This window comes from Oncorhynchus tshawytscha, linkage group LG16 (assembly GCF_018296145.1).
Source record: "Oncorhynchus tshawytscha isolate Ot180627B linkage group LG16, Otsh_v2.0, whole genome shotgun sequence".
NCBI classification, from domain to species: Eukaryota; Metazoa; Chordata; class Actinopteri; order Salmoniformes; family Salmonidae; genus Oncorhynchus; species Oncorhynchus tshawytscha.
Window position 1 is genome coordinate 9,367,344 of NC_056444.1, and position 27,468 is coordinate 9,394,811.

The window sequence follows — 27,468 nt, forward strand, 5'->3', positions numbered from 1 at the left end:
ACACACACGCACACACAGACACACTCTCACACACACACACACAGTGACACACACGTGCACACACAGACACAGACACACACACTGACACACATACACAAACTCCCACACACACACTGACACACATACACAAACTCCCACACACACAACTGACACACACACACAAACTCCCACACACACACACTGACACACACAAACTCCCACACACACACACACACACACCCCCACTGACACATACACACACTGATACACACACACTGACACACACACACACGCACCCACTGACACACACATACACTGACACACATGCACACACTGACACATACACTCACACTGACACACGCAAACACACATACACACACACACACACACACACGCGCACACTGACACACACATTGACACACACACGCACAGACTGACACACACACACACACACACTCTGCACTAAGAGGCTACTTTAAAAGTTGGATTGAAAATACTGTGGCTTTAGGCCAGTTTTGAGTCTAATGTAAACCAAATGAATGACTATAAATACCACATTCAGGACACCGAAAGCTCTCCCCCATTCTCTTGAGGCTTTGGCAAATCTCTTGCTTGTCTGCTCTCAATGTAATTATTTTAGTAATTGTTTTAGCATTTACCCAAGGCTCCCTGCCAAATTGATTAGAATGGGGGAAATGGAATTAGCCCAAAATGCTAATTCAAATCAATACTTATAAACAGATGGACTGGCATGTCCCGTATCCTCAGTATTCAAATCCTGCTGCAGTACTCCTCGTTAATGTTCACGCTCTCTTCCTGAGAGACAAAAATGGAATCCTTATTGTTTGAGAGGGTCGTGAAAGTACTCTACACACATTTCCCAAAACTGCAAGCACAAAATACCTCACATCTCCTTCAAAATGTAACACTGCATTCAAAGTGCCATAAGCACATGTCAGAATGAAGCATTTGCATCAAATGGCAAACACTGCTTTCATAATAGTATATTTATAGATATACCATGTAAACACTGTAGCTCCTTGATCTTTCATAGGCCTATATCTACATTTCAATACAATGTTCTACAGTGAAAGTCATCTGCTGAGAGGAGTAACAAGTACACTGTAAACACCAATGTAATGTAGAACCAGAAAATATTTTTTAGGCCAAACATTACTGTTGTATACAGTAGCATACAACAAAACCATAAACATATGTAAACCAAAGGTATATTCTTTAGAATACAGTAAAGAACACAATTGTGTGTGTGGGGTCCCGGGGGGCAGTCCAGGAATTGGTAGGGGGCAGTCACCAGTGCTAAGCTATGCTTCATCTCTTCTCTGGCCTGGGTCTGGCCACAATACTTCGTCCACATCACAAGATACGTTTTCTCTTGCCAAACATGGAGGGAAGTATCTCCTAGCATGGCGTATCCAACCTCTCTGTCCCCACATGGAGGGAAGTATCTCCTAGCATGGCGTATCCAACCCCTCTGTCCCCACATGGAGGGAAGTATCTCCTAGCATGGCGTGTCTAACCTCTCTGTCCCCACATGGAGGGAAGTATCTCCTAGCATGGCGTATCCAACCTCTATGTCCCACATGGAGGGAAGTATCTCCTAGCATGGCGTATCCAACCCCTCTGTCCCCACATGGAGGGAAGTATCTCCTAGCATGGCGTGTCCAACCTCTCTGTCCCCACATGGAGGGAAGTATCTCCTAGCATGGCGTATCCAACCTCTCTGTCCCCACATGGAGGGAAGTATCTCCTAGCATGGCGTATCCAACCTTGGACAGAGGCAACCTCTATGTCCCCACATGGAGGGAAGTATCTCCTAGCATGGCGTGTCCAACCTTGGACAGAGGCAACCTCTCTGTCCCCACATGGAGGGAAGTATCTCCTAGCATGGCGTATCCAACCTCTATGTCCCCACATGCGTCCTCCATTGCCTGGAGAAGCAGCATGCGGGCATAAGGTTGGCGATCACACACTTTCCAGCGCCAGGCTGAGCAAGAATTCCTCTATGGGATTTAGAAAAGGTGAATATGGGGGTAGGTACAAAACTACAAATTGTGGATGGTTGGCAAACTAGTTTTGGACCAGAACAGCCGGTGAAAACTAACATTGTCCCATAAAACCACAAATCTATCAGGCTCCTGATCTGGATCAGGGACAAGCATTGTGTAAATTGCCTCCAGAAAAGTGAGCGTATGGCCGGTGTTGTACAGACCCAGTGTGGCATTGTGATGGAGGACCCCGTTTTGAGTGATGGCAGCACACAGTTATATTACCCCCACGCTGTCCAGGGACATTGGTAATTGCTCTCTATTACATTTCTTCCGCGGCGCCTGGTTTTGGTGAGGTTGAAGCCAACCTCATCCACAGAAATAAATTCATGGCGAATTACATGGGCATCCAGCTCCAATACTCTCTGTAACAGATAAAAGGATATACAGATGAGTAAATATGGTCTGAAAAGGAAGTAGTTTTGGTACATAAACTACAAATTGTGGATGGTTGCATATTCTTGACTCTGTCAGAGTTTTTCAAATGGCACCAGAAAGTTGTTTCAACTCACATTGTCCCGTAAAAGGACGTTGTATGGTCGACAGGCTTACAGCATTGATGTGGTTAAATATGGTGTCATTATTCAAGATATGCTCTCTTATCTCTCTAATCCTTATTGCATTGTTGGCCAAAACCATATTGATAATGGCAGTCTCTTGTTCATCTGTAAACAAGCGTCCTCATCCTCCATGATGTCTTTGCCTTTCCACTCTGTACAGAATTCAAACACAGTATGTGTTCAGCATAGGAACTGTAAACAATGTACAAAAAAATGTAGTACAGCATGATAACCAACCTCATTCATTCAATGCAGTAAATGGATGGCTTAGAGTTACAAATGTTTATGCAATACTAAGCAGTCATACGTATTTTACAGTACATTACTGTAATGCTAAAATAGTCATTAGATAGTTGCATACCTGTTCTCATTTCTGAAGGTTCGAATAATGGACGCCACTGTAAATCGACTCAAGTAAATCGACTCATGGACAAGCATTTCGCTACACTTGCATTAACATCTGCTAACCATGTGTATGTGACAAATAAAATTTGATTTGATTTGATTCATGGTCAAACCGTGGTTGATCACATGATCAACAAGTGTTGCCCTAATCTCATCAGAGATGGCTCTCCTTCCTTCTCTTCTTTGCCCTCATCCTCTTCTTCCTCTTCCTCTCTATCCTACTCCTCTTGCTCTCTGTCCATTGTTGGCATCCATTGTTCAAAACAGGTAATCTGACCTTTGACCTATTTATATGCCTATACTACAGTAAAGCAGTGATTGGTTAGTGATCAGTTAAGCTATTAGTGTTTGCACATGTGAGGAGTGTGTGTGTGACCTGGTGAATAAGTGTAGCATTTTGATTGGTTGTGTTTGGAAAAGGAAAGCAAGTCACTTCCTGTTAGATTTTTGTGTTTTCGGTAAAGAATTGTGTGTAGTGTTTTGAAAAAAAGTGTTTTATGCAATTGACAACTGAGTCAAAGGCTGAGAAATAGCTTATGGTTTTGGGATATTTGGTGTGTAGTTTTGCACTTTGAGTGAGAGGTATAAAAAAATCGTGTGACATGAAAAGATTTTGTGTGTAAGCAGTTGGAAAAAAAATGTAATTTGATCAGTTTCTCACTGCAGGAAAATAATCCTACAGCAAAAGGGCATTTGAATTATTAGAATGACTAATTCATGGACTCTGTGGACTCTGTGCCATTGGAGGAGGCGGCAGGGTAGCCTAGTGGTTAGAGTGTTGGACTAGTGACCGAAAGGTTGCAAGTTCTAATCCCCGAGCTGACAAGGTACAAATCTGTCGTTCTGCCCCTGAACAGGCATTTAACCCACTGTTCCTAGGCCGTCATTGAAAATAAGAATTTGTTCTTAACTGACTTGCCTAGTTAAGTGCCTGTTCAGGGGCAGAATGTTCAGAGGTAACATAATTACACCATAGATACTTTTCACAGGCCTTTTGCAGGTGTCAACTTTGTATCTACAAAGATGTTTTTCTTATGTATATATATATATATATTTTTTTTTTACAGATATAGAGAAAGGATGGAAGTGGGGAAAGATAGAGGTTGTGTCAAAGAGTAATAAGCCGGATTTGAACCTACGTCGACACGTATACATGTATGCCAGAGGCTGAGGTATTAGACCAGTCAGGCCCTAAGAGAGAATTCAACACATTACACCGGTTGGGTGATTTCATCAAATCAAAGTTAATTTGTCACGTGCACCGAATACAACAGGTGAAATTTCACCTTACAGTGAAATGCTTACTTACAACAGGTGAAATGCTTACTTACAACAGGTGAAATGCTTACTTACAACAGGTGAAATGCTTACTTTACAACAGGTGAAATGCTTACTTTACAACAGGTGAAATGCTTACTTTACAACAGGTGAAATGCTTACTTTACAACAGGTGAAATGCTTACTTTACAACAGGTGAAATGCTTACTTTACAACAGGTGAAATTTCACCTCACAGTGAAATGCTTACTTACAGGCTCTAACCAATAGTGCAAAAAAGGTATTAGATGAACAATGGGTAGGTAAAGAAATAGAACAACAGTACAAGACAGGCTATATACAGTAGAGAGGCTATATACAGTAGAGAGGCTATATACAGAAGAGAGGCTATATACAGTAGAGAGGCTATATACAGTAGGCAGGCTATATACAGTAGAGAGGCTATATACAGTAGAGAGGCTATATACAGTAGAGAGGCTATATACAGTAGAGAGGCTATATACAGTAGAGAGGCTATATACAGTAGAGAGGCTATATACAGTAGGCAGGCTATATACAGTAGAGAGGCTATATACAGTAGAGAGGCTATATACAGTAGGCAGGCTATATACAGTAGAGAGGCTATATACAGTAGAGGTTATATACTGTACAGTAGAGGAGGCTATATACAGTAGCGAGGCTATATACAGTAGAGAGGCTATATACAGTAGAGAGGCTATATACAGTAGAGAGGCTATATACAGTAGAGAGGCTATATACAGTAGAGAGGCTATATACAGTAGCGAGGCTATATACAGTAGAGAGGCTATATACAGTAGAGAGGCTATATACAGTAGAGAGGCTATATACAGTAGAGAGGCTATATACAGTAGAGAGGCTATATACAGTAGAGAGGCTGGAATTGCTCTGACTGAATTTGGCTCCCATGGTGAATTTCTGTTTGTTTGTGTGTTTGGTTTGTGTTCGGTGTGTGGTTGGGGTGTGTTCGGTGTGTGTTTAGAGTGTGCTGTTGTGTTTGCGTGTTCAGGGGAGTGTTCAGGGTTGTGTTTGTGTGTGTGTAGCATTTCCATTCTGCTTGAGAATTTACCTTATTAGAAGCCTTCCTATCACAACAGCTTCCATCAGCCTCACTGGACACTGAGCTCTAATTGCTAAATGTTAATACAACACATGCAAGGAATTGCTGTGTTTTTTCATCCTTAATTATACACCCTGTGAATTGATACTGTGTGAGGGCAATTTGTGACTGTTGTTTTCGTAATCAGTGGCTGTGGGGGAGTGGTTTCTCCTCCTAGGCAATCAGACCATGATACATTTGCCTATGAAGCAACAAGATGAACTGCCCCTCCCTACCTTTAGGCTCTGCTCAAACGCTACACCCCAACCTGAGCACTCCGTTCTGCCACCTCTGGTCTCCTGGCCCACCCACCCCTACAGGAGGGCAGCTCCTACTCAGCGCAGTCCAAGGCACCCCAAATGGTGAATAGCAGAGTCCCTGCCCATCTCCTGAAAACATCTAAAACCCTACCTCTACTTTTGTTATTGTTTTGTACCACTTAATAAATCAAATGAAATCAAATCAAACTTTATTAGTCACATGCGCCGAATACAACAAGTGTAGACTTTACTGTGAAATGCTTTACAGACAAGCCCTTAACCAACAGTGCAGTTTAAGAAGAAGAAAATATTTACCAAGTAGACTAAAACAAAGAGTAATAATAAAAAGTAACACAATAAGAATAACGAGGCTATAAACAGGAGGCACCGGTACCTAGTCTGTGTGCGGGGGTACAGGCTAGTTGAGGTAATCTGTACATGCATAGGTAACAAACAAACAGCGAGTGTACAAAAGGGAGGGGGGTGTCAATGTAAATTGTCCGGTGGTGTTTTTATGAATTGTTCAGCAATCTTATGGCTGGTGGGTAGAAGCTGTTGAGGAGCCTTTTGGTCCTAGACTTGGCGCTCCGGTACTGCTTGCCGTGTGGTAACAGAAAAAACTCTGATACCGCCTATTATATAGGTCCTGGATGGCAGGAAGCTTGGCCCCGGTGACGTATTGGGCCGTTCGCATTAACCTCTGTAGGAACTTATGGTCAGATGCCGAGCATTTGTCATACCAGGCGGTGATGCAACCGATCAGGATGCTCTCGATTGTGCAGCTGTAGAACCTGTTGAGTATCTTGGGACCCATGCCAAATATTTTCAGTCTCCTGAAGGGGAAAAGGTTTTGTTGTCTCCTCTTCACGACTGTTTTGGTATGTTTGGACCAGGAATGTCCGTTGGTGATGTGGACACAAAGAACTTGAAACTCTCGACCCGCTCCACTATATTCCTGTCGATGTTAATGGGGGCCTGTTTGGTATGCCTTTTCCTGTAGTCCACGATCAGCTCCTTAGTCTTTCTCACATTGAGGGACAGGTTGTTGTCCTTGCACCACACTGCCAGTTTCTGACCTCCTCCCTATAGTCTCATCGTTGTCGGCGATCAGGCCTACCACTGTTGTGTCGTCAGCAAACTTAATGATGGTGTTGGAGTTGTGTTTGGCCACGCAGTCGTGGGTTAACAGGGAATACAGGAGCGGACTTAGCACACACCCCTGCGGAGCTCCAGTGTTGAGGATCAGCATGGCAGATGTGTTGCTACCTACCCTCACCACCTGGCGTGGCCCGTCAGGAAGTCCAGGATCCAGTTGCAGAGGGAGGTGTTTAGTCCCAGAGTCCTTAGCTTAGTGATGAGCTTCATGGGCACATTGGTGTTGAACGCTGAGCTGTAGTCAATGAACAGCATTCTCACATAGGTGTTCGTTTTGTCCTGGTGAGAAAGGACAGTGTGGAGTGCGATTGAGATTGCATCATCTGTGGATCTGTTTGGGCAGTATGATAATTGGAGTGGGTCTAGGGTTTCCGGGAGGATCCTGTTGATGACCAGCCTTTCAAAGCACTTCATGGCTACCAAAGTGAGTGCCACGGAGCGGTAATCATTTAGACAGGTTACCTTCGCTTCCTTGGACACAGGGACTATGGTGGTCTGTTTGAAACATGTAGGTATTACAGACTCGGTCAGGGAGAGGTTGAAAATGTCAGTGAAAACACTTGCCTGTTGGGCCGTGCATGCTTTGACTACACGTTCTGGTAATCTGTCTGGCCCAGAGGCTTTGTGAATGTTGACCTGTTTAAAGGTTTTGTTCACATCGGCTACCGAGAGCGTTATCACACAGTCATCCAGAACTGCTGGTGCTCTAGTGCATGCTTCAGTGTTGCTTGCCTCGAAGCGAGCATAAAAGGCATTTAGCTCATATGGTAGGCTCGCATCACTGGGCAGCTCGCGTCTGGGTTTCCCTTTGTAGTCCGTAATAGTTTTCAAGCACTGCCACATCTGACGAGTGTCAAAGCCGGTGTAGTAGGATTCAATCTAAATCCCTTATTGATGCTTTGCTTGTTTAATGGTTCGTCTGAGGGCATAGCGGGATTTCTTATAAGTGTCCGGATTAGTCTCCCACTCCTTGAAAGCATCAGTTCTAGACTTTAGCTCAATGCGGATGTTGCCTGTAATCCAGGCAACATCTGGTTGAGGTATGTACGTACGGTCACTGTGGGGATAACGTCATCTTCTTTTTCCCTTATTTATGAAGCCGATGACTGAGGTGGTGTATTCCTCAATGCCTTGAATGAATCCCAGAACATATTCCAGTCTGTGCTAACAAAACAGTCCTGTAGTGTAGCATCCGCGTCATCTGACCACTTCCGTATTGAGCGAGTCACTGGTACTTCCTGCATTACTTTTTGCTTGTAAGCAGGAATCAGGAGGATAGAATTATGGTCAGATTTGCCAAATGGAGGGCGGGGGAGAGCTTTGTATGCATCTCTGTGTGTGGAGTAAAGGTGGTCTAGGATTTTTTTCCCCCTGGTTGCACATGTGACATGCAGGTAAAAATGTAGTAAAACTGATTTAAGTTTGCCTGCATTAAAGTCCCCGGGCCACTAGGAGCGCCGCTTCTGGGTGATAATTTTCTTCTTATGGCCTTATAGAGTTGGTTGAGTGCGGTCTTAGTGCCAGCTTCGTTTTGTGGTGGTAAATAGACAGCTACGAATAATACAGATGAGAACTCTCTTGGTAGATAGTGCAGTCTACATCTTATTATCAGGTACTCTACCTCAGGCGAGCAATACCTCGAGACTTCTCTAATATTAGACATCCAGCTGTTATTGACAAAAAGACATACACCCCCCGCTGGTTCATGGAAAATCCTACTAGCTCTATGTTGTCCATATCTTCGTTCAGCCACGTCTCTGTGAAACATAACATAAGATGTTACAGTTTTTTAATGTCCCATTGGTAGGATAATCTTAATCGTAGGTCATCCATTTTATTGTCCAATGATTGCACGTTAGCGAGAAGTTAGCGAGAAGAATCGAAGGCAGTGGGAGTTTACTCGCTCGCATCCAGATTTTCAGAAGCATTCCCGATCTGCGTCCCCTTTTCCGGTGTCTTTTCTTCACGTGAAAGGTGTGGATCTGGGCCTGTTACAGTGAAAGCAGGATATACTTCTCGTTGGACTTGCCGGATTCGTTAAAAGGAAAAAGTTTTGCTTTTCTGATGTCTAGAAGTTATTTTCGGTCGTATGAGACGGTTGTAGCAACATTATGTACACAATAAGTTAAAAAATAAGTTTACACAAAACGCCAAAAAATAACAAAATTGCACAATTGGTTGGGAGAATGTAAAACGTCAGCCATGTTCTATGGCGCCATCTAGCTCTGACTTTACTGATAGCTACTTACTGAGGAAAAAATTGCTTACTATGAATGTGATATGTGGTTGTCCCACCTAGCTATCTTAAGATGAATGCACTAACTTTAAGTCGCTCAAATGTAAATATAAGGTTTTGGGGAACTTTCATCTTGTCCTTCTCTGCCCGATTCCCATCCTTCTCTTTCCCTGTCTCTCTGTCTCTCTGTCTCTTTGTCTTTCTCTCTCTCTCTCTCTCTCTCTCTCTCTCTCTCTCTCTCTCTCTCTCTCTCTCTCTGTGTATAGCGCTATCATATTGATCCAACTACCAGATCAGAAAGGCTAAACCCTCCCCCCATCTCCCCCGCCAGGTGCTGTCACTGGGTGCCGACGTCCTCCCAGAGTACAAGCTCCAGGCACCTCGTATCCACAAGTGGACCGTCCTCCACTACAGCCCCTTCAAGGCGGTGTGGGACTGGCTCATCCTGCTGCTGGTCATCTACACGGCCATCTTGACCCCTTACTCCGCCGCCTTCCTCCTCCACGACCAGGAAGAGGCGGCCATGTTGAACTGTGGCTACTCGTGCTCGCCGCTCAACGTGGTCGACCTCATCGTGGACATCATGTTCATCGTGGACATCGTCATCAACTTCAGGACGACATACGTCAACACTAACGACGAGGTGGTCAGCGCCCCGCTGAGGATAGCGATCCACTACTTCAAGGGCTGGTTCCTCATCGACATGGTGGCAGCCATCCCCTTCGACCTGCTCATCTACCGCAGCGGAGAGGAGGTGAGGAATTGGGGATAGGGGAAGTGCATTGTGGGTAATGGAGTTTTGTGAGGACAACCTGTGTTGGAATGCATCTTAAGTTACGGGGATGGTCAGATATGAATCTTGGTTTTAAAGGTTTGATTTCGTATTTAAGGGTGGTTAGATATATTGACCTGTAGATAACCACAAATAATGAAAGCTATTTGCAATTAGCTTTTGGGACCTCTAAAAATAAAAACTCCCTTCAATGACTCCATTATTAATGGTCCTCGAATGAACTACAAGTCAGGGATATCCCCACAAAGGCTCCAGAGCAGAAAAACAACTATGAAAGTTTGTACTGTCAACCTTCTTGCCAATGTTTAATTAATTGAAACTCAAGTGGCCAGTGAGCCAAGGAAGTGGACATTCTCCGCAGCAGAGGACTATCATTTATTGTGAAGTGAGGAACTAGGCTTTCTGCCAAGCAGGGATGTAATCGGGTCCTTGTTAATTTGCTGTATAGACGTGGTGGGGGCTCCTCAAGACAAATATAATGGGTGGGAATAACAGAACCAACCGACAGCACAGTAAATCATGGGGAGGATTCATGGGAAATCTCCGCTAGTACAGACCACGGTCTCAGTGCTGCTGAGGGGATCCGGTACAAGTGTAGGGCAGAGGATGGTCCACAGCACATTTTATACATTTCACTAATGTAATTTATCCTAAACGGACAATAAAGCAATTTTAACTTTGAACTGACCTCCAGACTCAGTAGCCTCGGTTTTTCTAATGACTGCCTTGCCTGGTTCACCAACTACTTTGCAGACAGAGTTCAGTGTGTCAAATCGGAGGGCATGTTGTCCGGTCCTCTGGCAGTCTCTATGGGGGTACCACAGGGTTCAATTCTCAGGCCGACTCTTTTCTCTGTATATATCAATGATGTTGCTCTTGCTGCGGGCGATTCCCTGATCCACCTCTACGCAGACGACACCATTCTGTATACTTCTGGCCCTTCCTTGGACACTGTGCTATCTAACCTCCAAACAAGCTTCAATGCCATACAACACTCCTTCCGTGGCCTCCAACTGCTCTTAAACGCTAGTAAAACCAAATGCATGCTTTTCAACCGTTCGCTGCCTGCACCCGTACGCCCGAATAGCATCACCACCCTGGATAGTTCCGACCTAGAATATGTGGACATCTATAAGTACCTAGGTGTCTGGCTAGACTGCAAACTCTCCTTCCAGACTCATATCAAACATCTGCAATCCGAAATCAAATCTAGAGTCGGCTTTCTATTTCGCAACAAAGCCTCCTTCACTCACGGCGCCAAACTTACCCTAGTAAAACTGACTATCCTACCGATCCTCGACTTGGGCGATGTCATCTACAAAATAGCTTCCAATACTCTACTCAGCAAACTGGATGCAGTTTATCATAGTACCATCCGTTTTGTTACTAAAGCACCTTATACCACCCACCACTGCGACCTGTATGCTCTAGTCGGCTGGCCCTCGCTACATATTCGTCGCCAGATCCACTGGCTCCAGGTCATCTACAAGTCCATGCTAGGTAAAGCTCCCCCTTATCTCAGTTCACTGGTCACGATGGCAACACCCACCGGTAGCACGCGCTCCAGCAGGTGTATCTCACTGATCATCTCTAAAGCCAAAACCTCATTTGGCCGCCTTTCCTTCCAGTTCTCTGCTGCCTGCGACTGGAACGAATTGCAAAAATCTCTGAAGCTGGAGACTTTTATCTCCCTCAACAACTTTAAACATCTTCTATCTGAGCAGCTAACCGATCGCTGCAGCTGTACATAGTCCATCGGTAAATAGCCCACCCAATTTACCTACCTCAACCCCAGATTGTTTTTATTTTATTTACTTTTCTGCTCTTTTGCACACCAGTATCTCTAAATCAAATCAAATCAAATCAAATTTATTTATATAGCCCTTCGTACATCAGCTGATATCTCAAAGTGCTGTACAGAAACCCAGCCTAAAACCCCAAACAGCAAGCAATGCAGGTGTAGAAGCACGGTGGCTAGGAAAAACTCCCTAGAAAGGCCAAAACCTAGGAAGAAACCTAGAGAGGAACCAGGCTATGTGGGGTGGCCAGTCCTCTTCTGGCTGTGCCGGGTGGAGATTATAACAGAACATGGCCAAGATGTTCAAATGTTCATAAATGACCAGCATGGTCGAATAATAATAAGGCAGAACAGTTGAAACTGGAGCAGCAGCACAGTCAGGTGGAAGTTGAAACTGGAGCAGCAGCATGGCCAGGTGGACTGGGGACAGCAAGGAGTCATCATGTCAGGTAGTCCTGGGGCATGGTCCTAGGGCTCAGGTCAGTTGAAACTGGAACAGCAGCATGGCCAGGTGGACTGGGGACAGCAAGGAGTCATCATGTCAGGTAGTCCTGGGGCATGGTCCTAGGGCTCAGGTCCTCCGAGAGAGAGAAAGAAAGAGAGAAGGAGAGAATTAGAGAACGCACACTTAGATTCACACAGGACACCGAATAGGACAGGAGAAGTACTCCAGATATAACAAACTGATCCCAGCCCCCGACACATAAACTACTGCAGCATAAATACTGGAAGCTGAGACAGGAGGGGTCAGGAGACACTGTGGCCCCATCCGAGGACACCCCGGACAGGGCCAAACAGGAAGGATATAACCCCACCCACTTTGCCAAAGCACAGCCCCCACACCACTAGAGGGATATCTTCAACCACCAACTTACCATCCTGAGACAAGGCTGAGTATAGCCCACAAAGATCTCCGCCACGGCACAAGCCAAGGGGGGCGCCAACCCAGACAGGATGACCACAACAGTGAATCAACCCACTCAGGTGACGCACCCCCTCCAGGGACGGCACGAGAGAGCCCCAGCAAGCCAGTGACTCAGCCCCTGTAATAGGGTTAGAGGCAGAGAATCCCAGTGGAAAGAGGGGAACCGGCCAGGCAGAGACAGCAAGGGCGGTTCGTTGCTCCAGAGCCTTTCCGTTCACCTTCCCACTCCTGGGCCAGACTACACTCAATCATATGACCCACTGAAGAGATGAGTCTTCAGTAAAGACTTAAAGGTTGAGACCGAGTTTGCGTCTCTGACATGGGTAGGCAGACCGTTCCATAAAAATGGAGCTCTATAGGAGAAAGCCCTGCCTCCAGCTGTTTGCTTAGAAATTCTAGGGACAATTAGGAGGCCTGCGTCTTGTGACCGTAGCGTACGTGTAGGTATGTACGGCAGGACCAAATCAGAGAGATAGGTAGGAGCAAGCCCATGTAATGCTTTGTAGGTTAGCAGTAAAACCTTGAAATCAGCCCTTGCTTTGACAGGAAGCCAGTGTAGAGAGGCTAGCACTGGAGTAATATGATCAAATTTTTTGGTTCTAGTCAGGATTCTAGCAGCCGTATTTAGCACTAACTGAAGTTTATTTAGTGCTTTATCCGGGTAGCCGGAAAATAGAGCATTGCAGTAGTCTAACCTAGAAGTGACAAAAGCATGGATTAATTTTTCTGCATCATTTTTGGACAGAAAGTTTATGATTTTTGCAATGTTACGTAGATGGAAAAAAGCTGTCCTCGAAATGGTCTTGATATGTTCTTCAAAAGAGAGATCAGGGTCCAGAGTAACGCCGAGGTCCTTCACAGTTTTATTTGAGACGACTGTACAACCATTAAGATTAATTGTCAGATTCAACAGAAGATCTCTTTGTTTCTTGGGACCTAGAACAAGCATCTCTGTTTTGTCCGAGTTTAATAGTAGAAAGTTTGCAGCCATCCACTTCCTTATGTCTGAAACACATGCTTCTAGCGAGGGCAATTTTGGGGCTTCACCATGTTTCATTGAAATGTACAGCTGTGTGTCATCCGCATAGCAGTGAAAGTTTACATTATGTTTTCGAATAACATCCCCAAGAGGTAAAATATATAGTGAAAACAATAGTGGTCCTAAAACGGAACCTTGAGGAACACCGAAATTTACAGTTGATTTGTCAGAGGACAAACCATTCACAGAGACAAACTGATATCTTTCCGACAGATAAGATCTAAACCAGGCCAGAACATGTCCGTGTAGACCAATTTGGGTTTCCAATCTCTCCAAAAGAAGGTGGTGATCTCTACCTGCACATGTTCATCTGATCATTTATCTCTCCAGTGTTAATCTGCTAAATTGTCATTATTCACTCCTATGGCCTATTTATTGCCTACCTCCTCATGCCTTTTGCACACAATGTATATAGATTTTTTTTTTCTACTATGTTATTGACTTGTTTATTGTTTATTGTTTACTCCATGTGTAACTCTGTGTTGTTGTCTGTTCACACTGCTATGCTTTATCTTGGCCAGGTCGCAGTTGCAAATGAGAACTTGTTCTCAAGTAGCCTACCTGGTTAAATAAAGGTGAAATAAAAAATAAATAAATAAAAACCATCCAATCTTATCTGCAGAAGACCAGTGTGGGTCCAGGCTTTTGGTCCAGCCAAGCAGTCAGACATCTGATTCAACCCATCGACTAATAATAGTCTTCAATCAAGACTTTAATGAGTTGAATCAGCTTTGTTACGGCTTGTATGGAGCAGAACTCTGCAACACAGGACCTCCCAAGGTAAGATTGGACACTAAACAAACTGTTTCTCCTCTCTCTTGCCAGACGACCACTCTGATTGGCCTGCTGAAGACGGCCCGCCTCCTCCGGCTAGTCCGCGTGGCGAGGAAACTGGACCGCTACTCAGAGTATGGCGCCGCCGTCCTCTTCCTGCTCATGTGCACGTTCGCCCTCATCGCCCACTGGCTGGCGTGCATCTGGTACGCCATCGGCAGCGTGGAGCGCAACGGCAGCATCGGCTGGCTCCACACACTTGGCGAGTCGTTGGGGAAACACTACAACGACACGGTGCGGGGCTCGGGCCCCTCCATAAAGGACAAGTATGTCACAGCCCTCTACTTCACCTTCTCCAGTCTGACCAGTGTGGGCTTTGGCAACGTCTCCCCCAACACCAACTCTGAGAAGATATTCTCCATCTGTGTCATGCTCATAGGATGTAAGTACCACGTTCCCTCGTATGTGCTGGAGGGTAAACTATAAGGGATGTAGAAATTCATGCTACTGTGATTTAATTGGTTAACAATAGGGTGGTGCGGCATCTGCTCGTATTTACTTGGTTACTTGTTTTGTTGCAGTGTTCACTGTCTTGGTCTGCTGCTAACAGTTTGAATGAGAATGTGTGATAAAACTGGTTCAGTGTGGTTAAAACTGGTTCAGTGTGGTGTATTCGTCAATGTTGTTGTCTGACGCAATACGAAACATTATCCCAGTCTACATGATGGAAGCAGTCTTGGAGTGTGGAATCAGATTGGTCGGACCAGCGTTGAACAGACCTCAGCGCGGGAGCTTCTTGTTTTAGTTTCTGTCTGTAGGCAGGGATCAACAAAATAGAGTCGTGGTCAGCTTTTCCGAAAGGAAAGCGGGGCAGGGCCTTATATGCGTCGCGGAAATTAGAATAGCAGTGATCCAAGGTTTTTCCAGCCCTGGTTGCGCAATCGATATGCTGATAAAATTTAGGGAGTCTTGTTTTCAGATTAGCCTTGTTAAAATCCCCAGCTACAATGAATGCAGCCTCAGGATATATGGATTCCAGTTTGCAAAGAGTGGAGTACCCCTCCAGGGGTATTTCAGGTGTACTCCAGGGGTATTTCAGGGGTACTCCAGGGGTATTTCAGGGGTACTCCAGGGGTACTCCAGGGGTATTTCAGGGGTACTCCAGGGGTACTCCAGGGGTATTTCAGGGGTACTTCAGGGGTACAGGGGTATTTCAGGGGTATTTCAGGGGTACTCCAGGGGTATTTCAGGGGTACTTCAGGGGTATTACTCAGGGGTACTCCAGGGGTATTTCAGGGGTACTCAGGGGTACTCCAGGGGTATTTCAGGGGTACTCCAGGGGTCCAGGGGTATTTCAGGGGTACTCCAGGGGTACTCCAGGGGTATTTCAGGGGTACTTCAGGGGTATTTCAGGGGTACTCCAGGGGTATTTCAGGGGTACTCAGGGGTACTCCAGGGTACTCCAGGGGTATTTCAGGGTACTCCAGGGGTATTTCAGGGGTATTTCAGGGGTACTCCAGGGGTATTTCAGGGGTACTCCGGGGGTACTCCAGGCAGAGTAACATTCAGCTGGTGGCACAGTAAGAGAGAAAGGAACCACTGATATAATTGGGGAGAACAGGTTTATGGTAATGACTGGAGCAGAATTAGTGGAATGGTATCAATTACATTACAGACATGGTTTGATGCCATTCCATTTGCTCCGTCTCAGCCATTATTATGAGCCGTCCTCCTCTGCTCTAGAGCCTGTTTACAACCACTAACTGGTCTGAGATACTATAACGTTTGTTCCCATTCTGCTGCTCCTGAATTTTGTTCACAATAATAATTTATTCCTCCAGCTCTGATGTACGCCAGTATTTTTGGTAACGTGTCGGCCATCATCCAGAGGTTGTACTCGGGTACGGCCAGGTATCACACCCAGATGCTACGGGTCAGAGAGTTCATCCGTTTCCATCAGATCCCCAACCCACTGAGGCAGCGGCTGGAGGAGTACTTCCAACACGCCTGGTCCTACACTAACGGCATTGATATGACCGCTGTGAGTCACACACACACACACACACACACACACACACACACACACACACACACACACACACACACACACACACACACTTACACACACACACTTAAACCCACATACATACACACTCAAACACACAGACACAGACACACACACGCAAACACACACACACTTAAACACACACACACAGACACTCAAATACACACACACACACGCTTAAACACACAGACACACAGACACACACACTTAAACACACACACACACACACTCATACACACGTACACACACACACACACACACACACTCAAACACACATACCCGCACGCACGCACACACACACACACACAGAGACACTCAAACACACACGCACTCATACACACATACACGCACGCATGCACACACACACACACACACAAACACACACACTCAAACACACACACTCAAACACACACATACACATGCATTGACATCCAAACAGTGCATAGACGTAAACACATGCACGAGTAATACACACATAATGCACACAAACATTATATTTTCAGCAGTCTTTTATAGACATTTCTCTCTCTCTGTCTCTCTGTCTCTCTGTCTCTCTCTCTCTCTCTCTCTCTCTCTGTCTCTCTCTCTCTGTGTCTCTCTCTCCTCTCTCTCTCTGTCTCTCTCTGTCTCTCTCTCTGCTCTCTCTCTCTCTCTCTCTCTCTCTCTCTCTCTGTCTCTCTCTCTCTCTCTCTCTCTCTCTCTCTCTCTCTCTCTCTCTCTCTCTCTCTCTCTCTCTCTCTCTCTCTCTCTCTCTCTCTCTCTCTCTCTCTCTCTCTCTCTCTCTCTCTCTCTCTCTCTCTCTCTCTCTCTCTCTCTCTCTCTCTCTGTCTCTCTCTCTCTGACTGAGCCTAGACTCTCGACTCTCTCTGAGCCTAGACTCTCTCCAACATGCTTTAAGTTCCAACTGTAATAAAAATATTATGGAAGTGAATCTTTCGGGAACCAGATTTCCCAACATGAAATTGCAATATTCCGTCTGAATTCCTGTGTGTTTGACTTAATAAATAATTCACAAGATACAGCCAAGTTGCTTGTTTTCTCAACTTCCTCATTATGTTGTGTTGAGAGTCTACTGAAGCGTGTTGGATTAGTAAAATGTTTGCTGACGTGATTATAACGGTGGTCATGATGCAACCCCTCCTCACGTCTGTCTGACTGAATCAGTCATAGCCTCTGTCTATTAATGATGACCTCATTAGTCTAACTGAGCTGGGTCGGTTGGATAGAGATGGACTAGAGTGGGAGTATTAAGGTTTAAGAAGAGGGGGTGTTTCCAGATGCTGGTCTGGTCTGACAGCTTTGTCCCAGAGTCACACAGAAAAACCTTCCGCTCCTTCATCTGAAATGTAAGTCTCTTTGTCAGAATGGGGAAATCATTAATAAGGCGTGTAGTATTCATTAAATAAAACATATTTTAAAAGCCTTTACAAGTCCTGTGAAAGTATATCAGCAGATTGCTGACTAAATATTGCAGTTGTTTTGGGGTAATATTTGCTTGGATGCTACGTATCAGACAACTACATTTTTTCCAGAATATGTGTATGTTTGTTATTCAGCAGTGATGTCTCAGTTGGTAGAGTGTGGCTCTTGCAACGCCAGGGTTGTGGGTTTGATTCCCGCAGGGGACAAGTAAGAAATATGTATCCACTCAATACATTCTGTAAGTTGCCCTGGATAAGGGTGTCCTGTAAATATCTAGCTATGCTGCTGCCTTTAAGTTAGTATCACCCTCTCTCCCCCTCTCCCTCCCCCTTCTCTACCACTCTCTCTATCCCCCCTCTCTCTCTCTCTCTCCCCCTCCCTCCATCCTCTCTCCCCACCACTCCCCACCATTCCCCTTTATCTCCCCCTCTCTCCCACTCTCTCTCTCCCCCTTCTCTCTCTCTCTCTCTCTCTCTCTCTCTCCCTCCCTCCATCCTCTCTCCCCACCACCCCCTCCATTCCCCTTTCTCTCCCCTCTCTCCCACTCTCTCTCTCCCCCTCTCTGTCTCCCTCACCCTCCCACTAAATACTCACTCTCTCTCTCTCTTTCTCCCCTCACCCCCTCCATTCCCCTTTCTCTCCCCCTCTCACCCTCTGTCTTCCTCCCCTTTCTCTCCCTCTCCCTCCCCCTCTTTCCCTCCCTCCCTCCCCCTCCCTACCTCTCTCTCTCTACCAGGTGTTGAAGGGGTTCCCAGAGTGTCTCCAGGCTGACATATGCCTCCACCTTAACCGTACCCTCCTGGAGAACTGCAAGGCCTTCAAGGGCTCCACGAAGGGCTGTCTGCGGGCCCTGGCCATGAAGTTCAAGACCACCCACGCCCCGCCTGGCGACACCCTGGTGCACGCCGGCGACGTGCTCACCGCCATCTACTTCATCTCCCGGGGCTCCATCGAGATCCTCAGAGGCGACGTGGTGGTGGCCATCTTGGGTGAGGATGATAGACAGGAGCTACTGTCAACCCAAATAGCATAGGTTCTACTACGACTAGTGTTGCATGTATCAACCTAAAGGGGAAGGAGTAGAAAACTGAATGTGGTATATCCAGAGATTCAGATGTGTGCCAGGGAACCAAATAAATAAAAATGAACCAACAGAGCCATCTACTGGCAACAATTGGTCCTACTTGTACGTCATATAGCTTCAAGAACTGGGCACTCAAGAAGGGTGAAAGGCTATCTCATTAAACAAACACTAGTACTGTGGACCATTTTAATCATTTCTAATCTTTAGGTTTGCCGTCTGACTTCCCAGTAATAGAAAAAAGTAGGACTGTTTATAACATTTGCATTTTTTAATATACAGTACCAGTCAAATGTTTGGACACACCTACTCATTCAAGGGCTTTTCTTTATTTGTACTATTTTCTACATTGTAGAATAATGGAGACATACAAATTATGAAATGACACATATGGAATCTTAGCCACCCTTTGACTTGATGACAGCTTTTCACACTCTTGGCATTCTCTCAACCAGCTTCACCTGGAATGCATTTCCAGCAGTCTTGAAGGAGTTCCCACATATGCTGAGCACTTGTTGGCTGCTTTTCCTTTGCTCTGCAGTCCAACTCATCCCAAATCATCTCAATTGGGTTGAGGTCGGGTGATTGTGGAGACCAGGTCATCTGAACAGCACGTCTCCATCACTCTCCTTCTTGGCCAAATAGCCCTTACACATCCTGGAGGTGTGTTGGGTCATTGTCCTGTTGAAAAACAAATGATAGTCCCACTAAGCGCAAACCAGGTGGCATGGCATATCGCTGCAGAATGCTGTGGTAGCCATGCTGGTTAAGTGTGACATGAATTCTACATAAATCACAAGTAAGTGTGTCCAGACTTCTGACTGGTACAGTATGTAAAATACGGTACTATGTCCTCTCGTCTCCCACAGGGAAGAATGACATCTTTGGCGAGCCTATCAACCTGTACGGGCGGGCTGGAAAGTCCAATGCTGATGTGAGAGCTCTGACCTACTGTGACCTCCATAAGATCCACAGAGAGGACGTCCTGGAGGTGTTAGACATGTACCCAGAGTTCTCCGACCACTTCTGGATGAACCTGGAGATCACCTTTGACCTCCGGGATGTGAGTGTGTCTTCTGCCCTGATTGCAAGAACTTTTCCTCATATCTTAAACTTCACGACCATAAAAAAAATGTATATTCATATATGAATTGATGAATACAAATTAGGGAATTAATGAATTTGTATTGTGAATTTCTATTGTGCATTCCTATGGAGCAGCTATTTTACACATTGATACTATATAAGTCCTTTATCTTCCGTGATGTTTCAAGATGTCTTGCTTTGTTAATCCCTGCAGGCCAATATGATTCCAGGCTCTCCAGAAAGTGACAACTCAGACTGTGTAGGATTCAACAAACTGCGCAGACGCAAATTATCCTTCCGGCGCCGGACAGAGAAGGGTAACCATCCCTTCCACTCCTTCGTCTCTGTTTATCAGAGCTAATCTTACTACCCATTGCTTCTCTCTCTCTCGGTGAAGAGGAACACCCACTATCCACGCTTAGTCGTAGGTCACAAATCAACTTTTCAGATCCCATCCAGTGTGTCACCATCTCCTCCTGTTTCTTCTCTCAGACGACGCCGATGCAGGAGAGACTAAAAAGGAGAGATCCAACAAGCCAGTTCGGCGTAGACGGAAGGAGGCGGCCAGTAAGCAGGGGGTGGGGCTTAAGCCAGACTGGGAGGGACCTCGGAGTTCAGTGTCCACCCACTCCAGCAGTGGCGAGGGGGAGGAGTCTGTGGTCACATGCCCCGCCCCTCAGTCAGCTCTGCATGAGATGTCCCCGGCTCAGGCCACCTCTCTGATCTTTAGGGACAATCCCGAGGGGGAGGGGGAGGGGGAGGGGGACCACAAGGGGGGCAACACCTGCAATGCACTCTCAGGTGGGTCTGGGAACACAGACACACAGACACACAGACACACAGACACACAGACATAGACACACAGACACAGACACACAGACACACAGACACACAGACACACAGACACAGACACACAGACACACAGACACACAGACACACAGACACACAGACACACAGACACACAGACACAGACACACAGACACACAGACACACAGACAGACACACAGACACAGACACACAGACACACAGACACAGACACACAGACAGACACACAGCCACACAGACACAGACACACAGACACACACACAGACACACACACACACACAGACACACAGACACACAGACACAGACACACACACAGAGACACACACACACACACACAGACACACACAGACACAGACACAGACACAGACAAACACACACAGACACAGACAAACACACACAGACACAGACAAACAAACAGACACAGACAAACACACACAGACACAGACACAGACAAACACACACAGACACAGACACACACACACAGACACAGACACACACACACACACACAGACACACAGACACACACACACAGACACAGACACACAGACACACAGACACAGACACACAGACACACACACATGGACACATGGACACACACAGAGACACACAGAGACACACAGAGACAAACAGACACACAGACACACAGAGACAGAGAAACAGACACACAGACACACACACACAGACAAACAGACACACAGACACACACAGACACACAGAGACAGAGAAACAGACACACATACACACACACACAGACAAACAGACACACAGACACACAGACACACAGACACACACAGACACAGACACACTCCCCTCTCTCCCCTCTCTTCTTCACAAACAGGAGCATTTTCAGGGGTCTCAAACATCTTCAGTTTCTGGGGGGAGAGTCGGGGCAGTCGTGAGTACCAGGAGTTGCCTCGCTGCAGCCTGCCTTCCTCCCCCCCTCTCAACAATATCAGCCGCAGGCAGCGCACCGAGCTGGACAACAGACTGGACCTGTTGCAGCAACAACTCAACAGGTACAGAGACATGTAGAGACAGAGACATGTAGAGACAGAGACATGAAGGGACAGAGACATGTAGAGACAGAGACATGTAGAGACAGAGACATGAAGGGACAGAGACATGCAGAGACAGAGACATGTAGAGACAGAGACATGTAGAGACAGAGACATGTAGAGACAGAGACATGTAGAGACAGAGACATGTAGGGACAGAGACATGTAGAGACAGAGACATGTAGGGACAGAGACAGAGACATGTAGAGACAGGTAGAGACAGAGACATGTAGAGACAGAGACATGTAGGGACAGAGACATGTAGAGACAGAGACATGTAGGGACAGACACATGTAGGGACAGAGACATGTAGAGACAGAGACATGTAGGGACAGAGACATGTAGGGACAGAGACATGTAGAGACAGAGACATGTAGGGACAGAGACAGAGGGACAGAGACATGGGACAGAGACATGTAGGACAGAGACATGTAGGGACAGAGACATGTAGAGACAGAGACATGTAGTAGGACAGAGACATGTAGAGACAGAGACATGTAGGGACAGAGACATGTAGAGACAGAGACATGTAGGGACAGAGACATGTAGGGACAGAGACATGTAGAGACAGAGACATGTAGAGACAGAGACATGTAGGGACAGAGACATGTAAGGACAGAGACAGGGGCACAGAGACAGGGCAGGGACAGAGACAGGAGCAGGGACAGAGACAGGAGCAGGGAAAGGGGCAGGGACAGAGACAGGGACAGGGGCAGGACAGGGGCAGGATTGGGGCACAGGGGCAGAGACATGTAGGGACAGAGACATGTAGAGACAGAGACATGTAGGGACAGAGACATGTAGGGACAGAGACATGTAGAGACAGAGACAGGGCAGAGACAGGGACACAGAGACAGGGCAGGGACAGAGACAGGTAGGGACAGAGACATGTAGCGACAGAGACATGTAGAGACAGAGACATGTAGAGACAGGGCAGAGACAGGGGCACAGAGACAGGGCAGGGACAGAGACAGGAGCAGGGACAGAGACAGGAGCAGGGACAGGGACAGAGACAGGGACAGGGGCAGGATTGGGGCACAGGGGCAGAGACAGAGACAGGGGCAGGACAGGGGCACAGAGACAGGGCAGGGACAGAGACAGGGGCAGGGACACGGGCAGGGACAGAGACAGAGACAGGGGCAGGTGCAGGATTGGGGCACAGGGGCAGAGACAGGGGCAGGACAGGGGAACAGGGACAGAGAGAGGGACAGGGGCAGCAATAAGGGCAGGGGCAAGACAGGGGCACAGGGACAGAGACAGGGACAGTGGCAGGAGCAGGGACAGGGACAGGAGCAGGGACAGAGACAGGAGCAGGGACAGAGACAGAGACAGAGACAGGAGCAGGGACAGAGACAGGGACAGAGACAGGAGCAGGGACAGGGACAGGGACAGGAGCAGGGACAGAAACAGGAGCAGGGACAGGGACAGAGACAGGGACAGGAGCAGGGACAGAGACAGGAGCAGGGACAGGGGCAGGGACAGGGACAGAGAGGAGCAGGGGAAGGGACAGGAGCAGGGACAGGAGCAGGGACAGAGACAGGGACAGGGAACAGGGACAGGGACAGGGACAGGGACAGAGACAGGAGCAGGGACAGAGACAGAGACAGGGACAGGGACAGGAGCAGGGACAGGAGCAGGGACAGGGACAGGGACAGGGACAGGGACAGAGACAGGGACAAGGACAGGGACAGGGACAGGACAGGGACAGGACAGGGACAGGACAGGGACAGAGACAGGGACAGGGACAGGGACAGGAGCTGGAGCAGGGACAGGACAGGGACAGGGACAGGGACAGGGACAGAGACAGAGACAGGAGCAGGGACAGGAGACAGGGACAGGGACAGGGACAGGGACAGGGACAGGGACAGAGACAGGAGCAGGGACAGAGACAGGAGCAGGGACAGGAACAGGGGGGCACAGGGACTGAGACAGGGGCACAGGGACAGAGACAGGGGCAGGACAGGGGCACAAGGACAGAGACAGGGACAGGGACAGAGACAGGGGCAGGAACAAGAGCAGGACTGGATGGTTTTACATCTAACCGTTGTTTCAACCTGGTTTACAATTCAGTTATACATCTTACCGTTGTTTCAGCAATGGGGTTGAGATCTGGTGACTGAGACAGCCATGGCATATGGTTTACGTCGTTTTCCTGCTCATCAAACCATTCAGTGACCACCCGTACCCTGTAGATGGGAGCATTGTCATCTTATGGAGACATAGTCCAGCATTTTTATACATGACCCTAAGCATGATGGTACAGCGCATTCGGAAAGTTTCAGACCCCTTGACTTTTTCACAATAACCCATAATGTCATCACAATAACCCATAATGACAAAGCAAAAACTGTTTTTTTGAAAGTTCAGCAAATTTATTAGAAATAGAAAACTGAAATATCGTAACAAAATGTGGAAAAAGTCAAGGGGTCTGAATACTTTCCAAATGCACTGTAGGTTAATTGATTAATTAACTCAAGAACCACACCTGTGTGGAAGCACCTGATTTCAATATACACTGAACAAAAATATAAACACAAGATGTAAAGTGTTGGTCCCATGTTTCATGAGCTGAAATAAAGATATCCCTGAAACGTTCCATACGAATTAAAAGTGTGTTTACATCCCTGTTAAAATAATCCATCCACCTGACAGGTGTGGCATATCAAAACGCTGATTAAACAGCATGATCATTACACAGGGGCACCTTGTGCTGGGGACAATCAAAGGCCACAGATATCTCAAGTTTTCAGGGATTGTTGCCATGCTGACTGGAGGAATGTCCACCAGAGCTGATGCCAGGGAATTCACTGTTAATTGTTCTACCCTAAGCCGCCTCCAACTTTGTTTTAGAGGATTTGGTAGAATGTCCAACCGGCCTCACAACCGCAGACCAGGTGTAACCACACCAGCCTAGGATCTCCACATCTGGCTTCTTCACCTGCAGGATCGTCTGAGACCAGCCACCCGGACAGCTGACGAAACTGTGGGTTTGCAGAAATTAAGAATTTCTGCACAAACTGTCAGATACCGTATCAGGGAAGCTCATATGCTTGTCATCCTCACCAGGGTCTTTGGTGTTTGGTGTCGTAACCGACTTCAGTGGGCAAATGCCCTCACCTTCAATGGCCACTGGCACGCTGGAGAAGTGTGAGAGCGGTTTGTGAACAGAGTGCCCCATGGTGGAGGTGGGGTTATGGTATGGGCAGGCATAAGCTACGGACAACAAACACAATTGCATTTTATCAATGGCAATTTGAATGCACAGAGATACTGTGACGAGATCCTGAGGCCCATTGTCGTGCCATTCATCCACTGTCATCACCTCATGTTTCAGCATGATAATGCACGGCCCCATGTCGCAAGGATCTGTACACAATTCCTGGAAGCTGAAAATGACCCAGTTCTTCCATGGCCTGCATACTCACCAGGCATCTCACCCATTGAGCATGTTTGGAATGCTCTGGATCGACATGTACACCAGCGTGCTCCAGTTCCGCTAATATCCAACAACTTCTCACAGCCATTAAAGAGGAGTGGGTCATTATTCCACAGGCCACAATCAACAGCCTGATCAACTCTATGTGAAGGAGATGTGTCCAGCTACATGAGACAGATGTTGGCCCCACCAGATACTGACTGGTTTTCTGATCCACGCCCCTACCTTTTTAAAGGTATTTGTGACCCACAGATGCATATCTGTATTCCCAGTCATGTGAAATAATTAGAATGAATGTATATCAGTTGACTGATTTTCTTGTATGAACTGTAAAATCTGTTAAAAAAAAATGAAATTGTTGCATGTTGCGTTTATATTTTTTGTTCAGTGTAGTTGGTGTCTCTCATTTACTCCAGTGTTTCCATTATTTTGACAGTTACATGATATAATTCATTCAGGATAGAAACAGAGATTTAGGAGTGTGGCTTTAAGGCACTGTAAAATCACAGGCCACATATCAGTGGGATTTATTGCTACTGATAAAGATCAAACCATTAGCTGCAGCTGAAAGCTCCTGATTAAAACTCACTCTGTATGATATAAAAGATCTAGCAGGACAATTTTGCTGTAGCCCTCTGACAAAACACAGCTGCTACTCTGCTACTCCACTGTAGCTGATTCCATTATCCCTAGCATCACCGTGTCTGCTACAAGTCTGTCCCCTGTCAGAGTAATGGAGGTACCCATGTGGGGAGCTAATAGGTCTGGTACTCCACCCTCTCTCTTAAACCCTACCTCACTGTTACTCTGTCTAATTCTGACATAGACATCTCCTCTCCGTCTTTCTCCCCCTCTCTCTTTCTCCCCTCTTTCTCTCCCTCTCCCTTTCTCCCACTCTCTCTCTCTTTTTCCCCCTCTCTCTCCCCCCCCCTCTCACCCCCTCTCTATCCCCCTCTCTCTTCTCTCCCCCCTCTCTCTCCCCCTCTCTCTCTCTCTCCTCCTCTCACTCTCCCTCCCCTCTCTCACACTCTCCCCCTCTCTCTCTCCCCAACTCTCTCTCCCCCTCTCTATTTCTCCCCCTCTCACTATCTCCCCTCTCTCTCCCCCCTCTAATTCTCCCCCTCTCACTATCCCCCCTCTCTCTCTCTCTCTCTACCCCTCTCTCCTCTCAACTTTCTCTCCTCTCTCTTTCTCCCCCCTCTCACTATCTCTCTCTCTCTCCAAATCTCTCTCCCCCCTCTCTTTCTCCCCCTCTCACTATCCCTCTCTTTCTCTCCTCCTCTCTCTCTCCCTCTCTCTTTCTCCCCCCTCTCTCCCCTCTACTTTCTCTCTCTCTCTCTCCCCTCTCGCTTCTCCCCTCTCCCCATCTCTCTCCCCTCTCTCTTCTCTCCCCCCTCTCACTATCTCTCTCTCTCCCCCTCTCTCTTTCTACCCCCTCTCTCTATCTCCCCCTCTCCCTTCCCCTCTCTCCTTTCTCTCTCTCCCCCGTTCTCTCCCTTCTCTCTCCTCCCCCCTCTCACTATCGCTCTCTCTCTCCTTCTCTCTCTCTCTCTCTCTCTCACTCCCCAACTCTCTCTCTCTCTTTCTCCCTCTCTCCCCCCCTCTCTCTTTCTCCCTCTCTCTCCCCCTCTCTCTCACTCTCTCTCTCTCCCCCCCTCTCTCTCTCTCTCTCCCCCTTCCCTCTCTCCCCCTCTCTCTTTCCCCCTCTCCCCCTCTCTCTCTCTTTCCTCTCTCCCCCTCTCTCTCTCTCTTCTCTCTCTCCCCCTTATCGCTCTCCCCCTCTCTCTCTCATTTTCCTCCCTCTCTCTCTCCCCCTTCTCTCTCTCTCTCTCTCTTTCTCCCCACCCTCTCTCTCTCTATCTCTCTCTTTCTCGCTCTCCCCCTCCCTCTCTCTCTCTTTCTTCCACCTCCCTCTCTCTCTCTTTCTCTCCCTCTCTCTCTCCCCCTTCTCCTCTCCCCCTCTCTCTCTCTCTTTCTCCAACCTCTCTCCTTCTCTCTCCCCCTCCCCTCTCTCTCTCTCTCTTTCTCTCTCTCCCCTCTCTCTCTTTCTCCCCCTCCCCCTCTCTCTCTCTCTCTCTCTCTCTCTCTCCTCTCTCTCTCTCTTTCTCCCCTCC

The 27,468-nt window shown here is 47.1% G+C and overlaps 1 protein-coding gene across 1 annotated transcript in view; it reads left to right on the plus strand.

Moving 5' to 3' along the window:
• LOC112238088 (potassium voltage-gated channel subfamily H member 2-like) overlaps positions 1–27,468 on the plus strand; it is a 38,996-nt gene that overhangs the window by 9,516 nt on the left and 2,012 nt on the right. The window contains exons 6-13 of the mRNA XM_042298629.1: positions 9,387–9,809; positions 14,436–14,826; positions 16,226–16,425; positions 18,608–18,860; positions 19,822–20,015; positions 20,253–20,355; positions 20,531–20,829; positions 21,623–21,879. Of these exons, the coding sequence (XP_042154563.1) occupies positions 9,387–9,809; positions 14,436–14,826; positions 16,226–16,425; positions 18,608–18,860; positions 19,822–20,015; positions 20,253–20,355; positions 20,531–20,829; positions 21,623–21,879 (2,120 nt within the window). The remainder of the gene's footprint in view (positions 1–9,386; positions 9,810–14,435; positions 14,827–16,225; positions 16,426–18,607; positions 18,861–19,821; positions 20,016–20,252; positions 20,356–20,530; positions 20,830–21,622; positions 21,880–27,468) is intronic.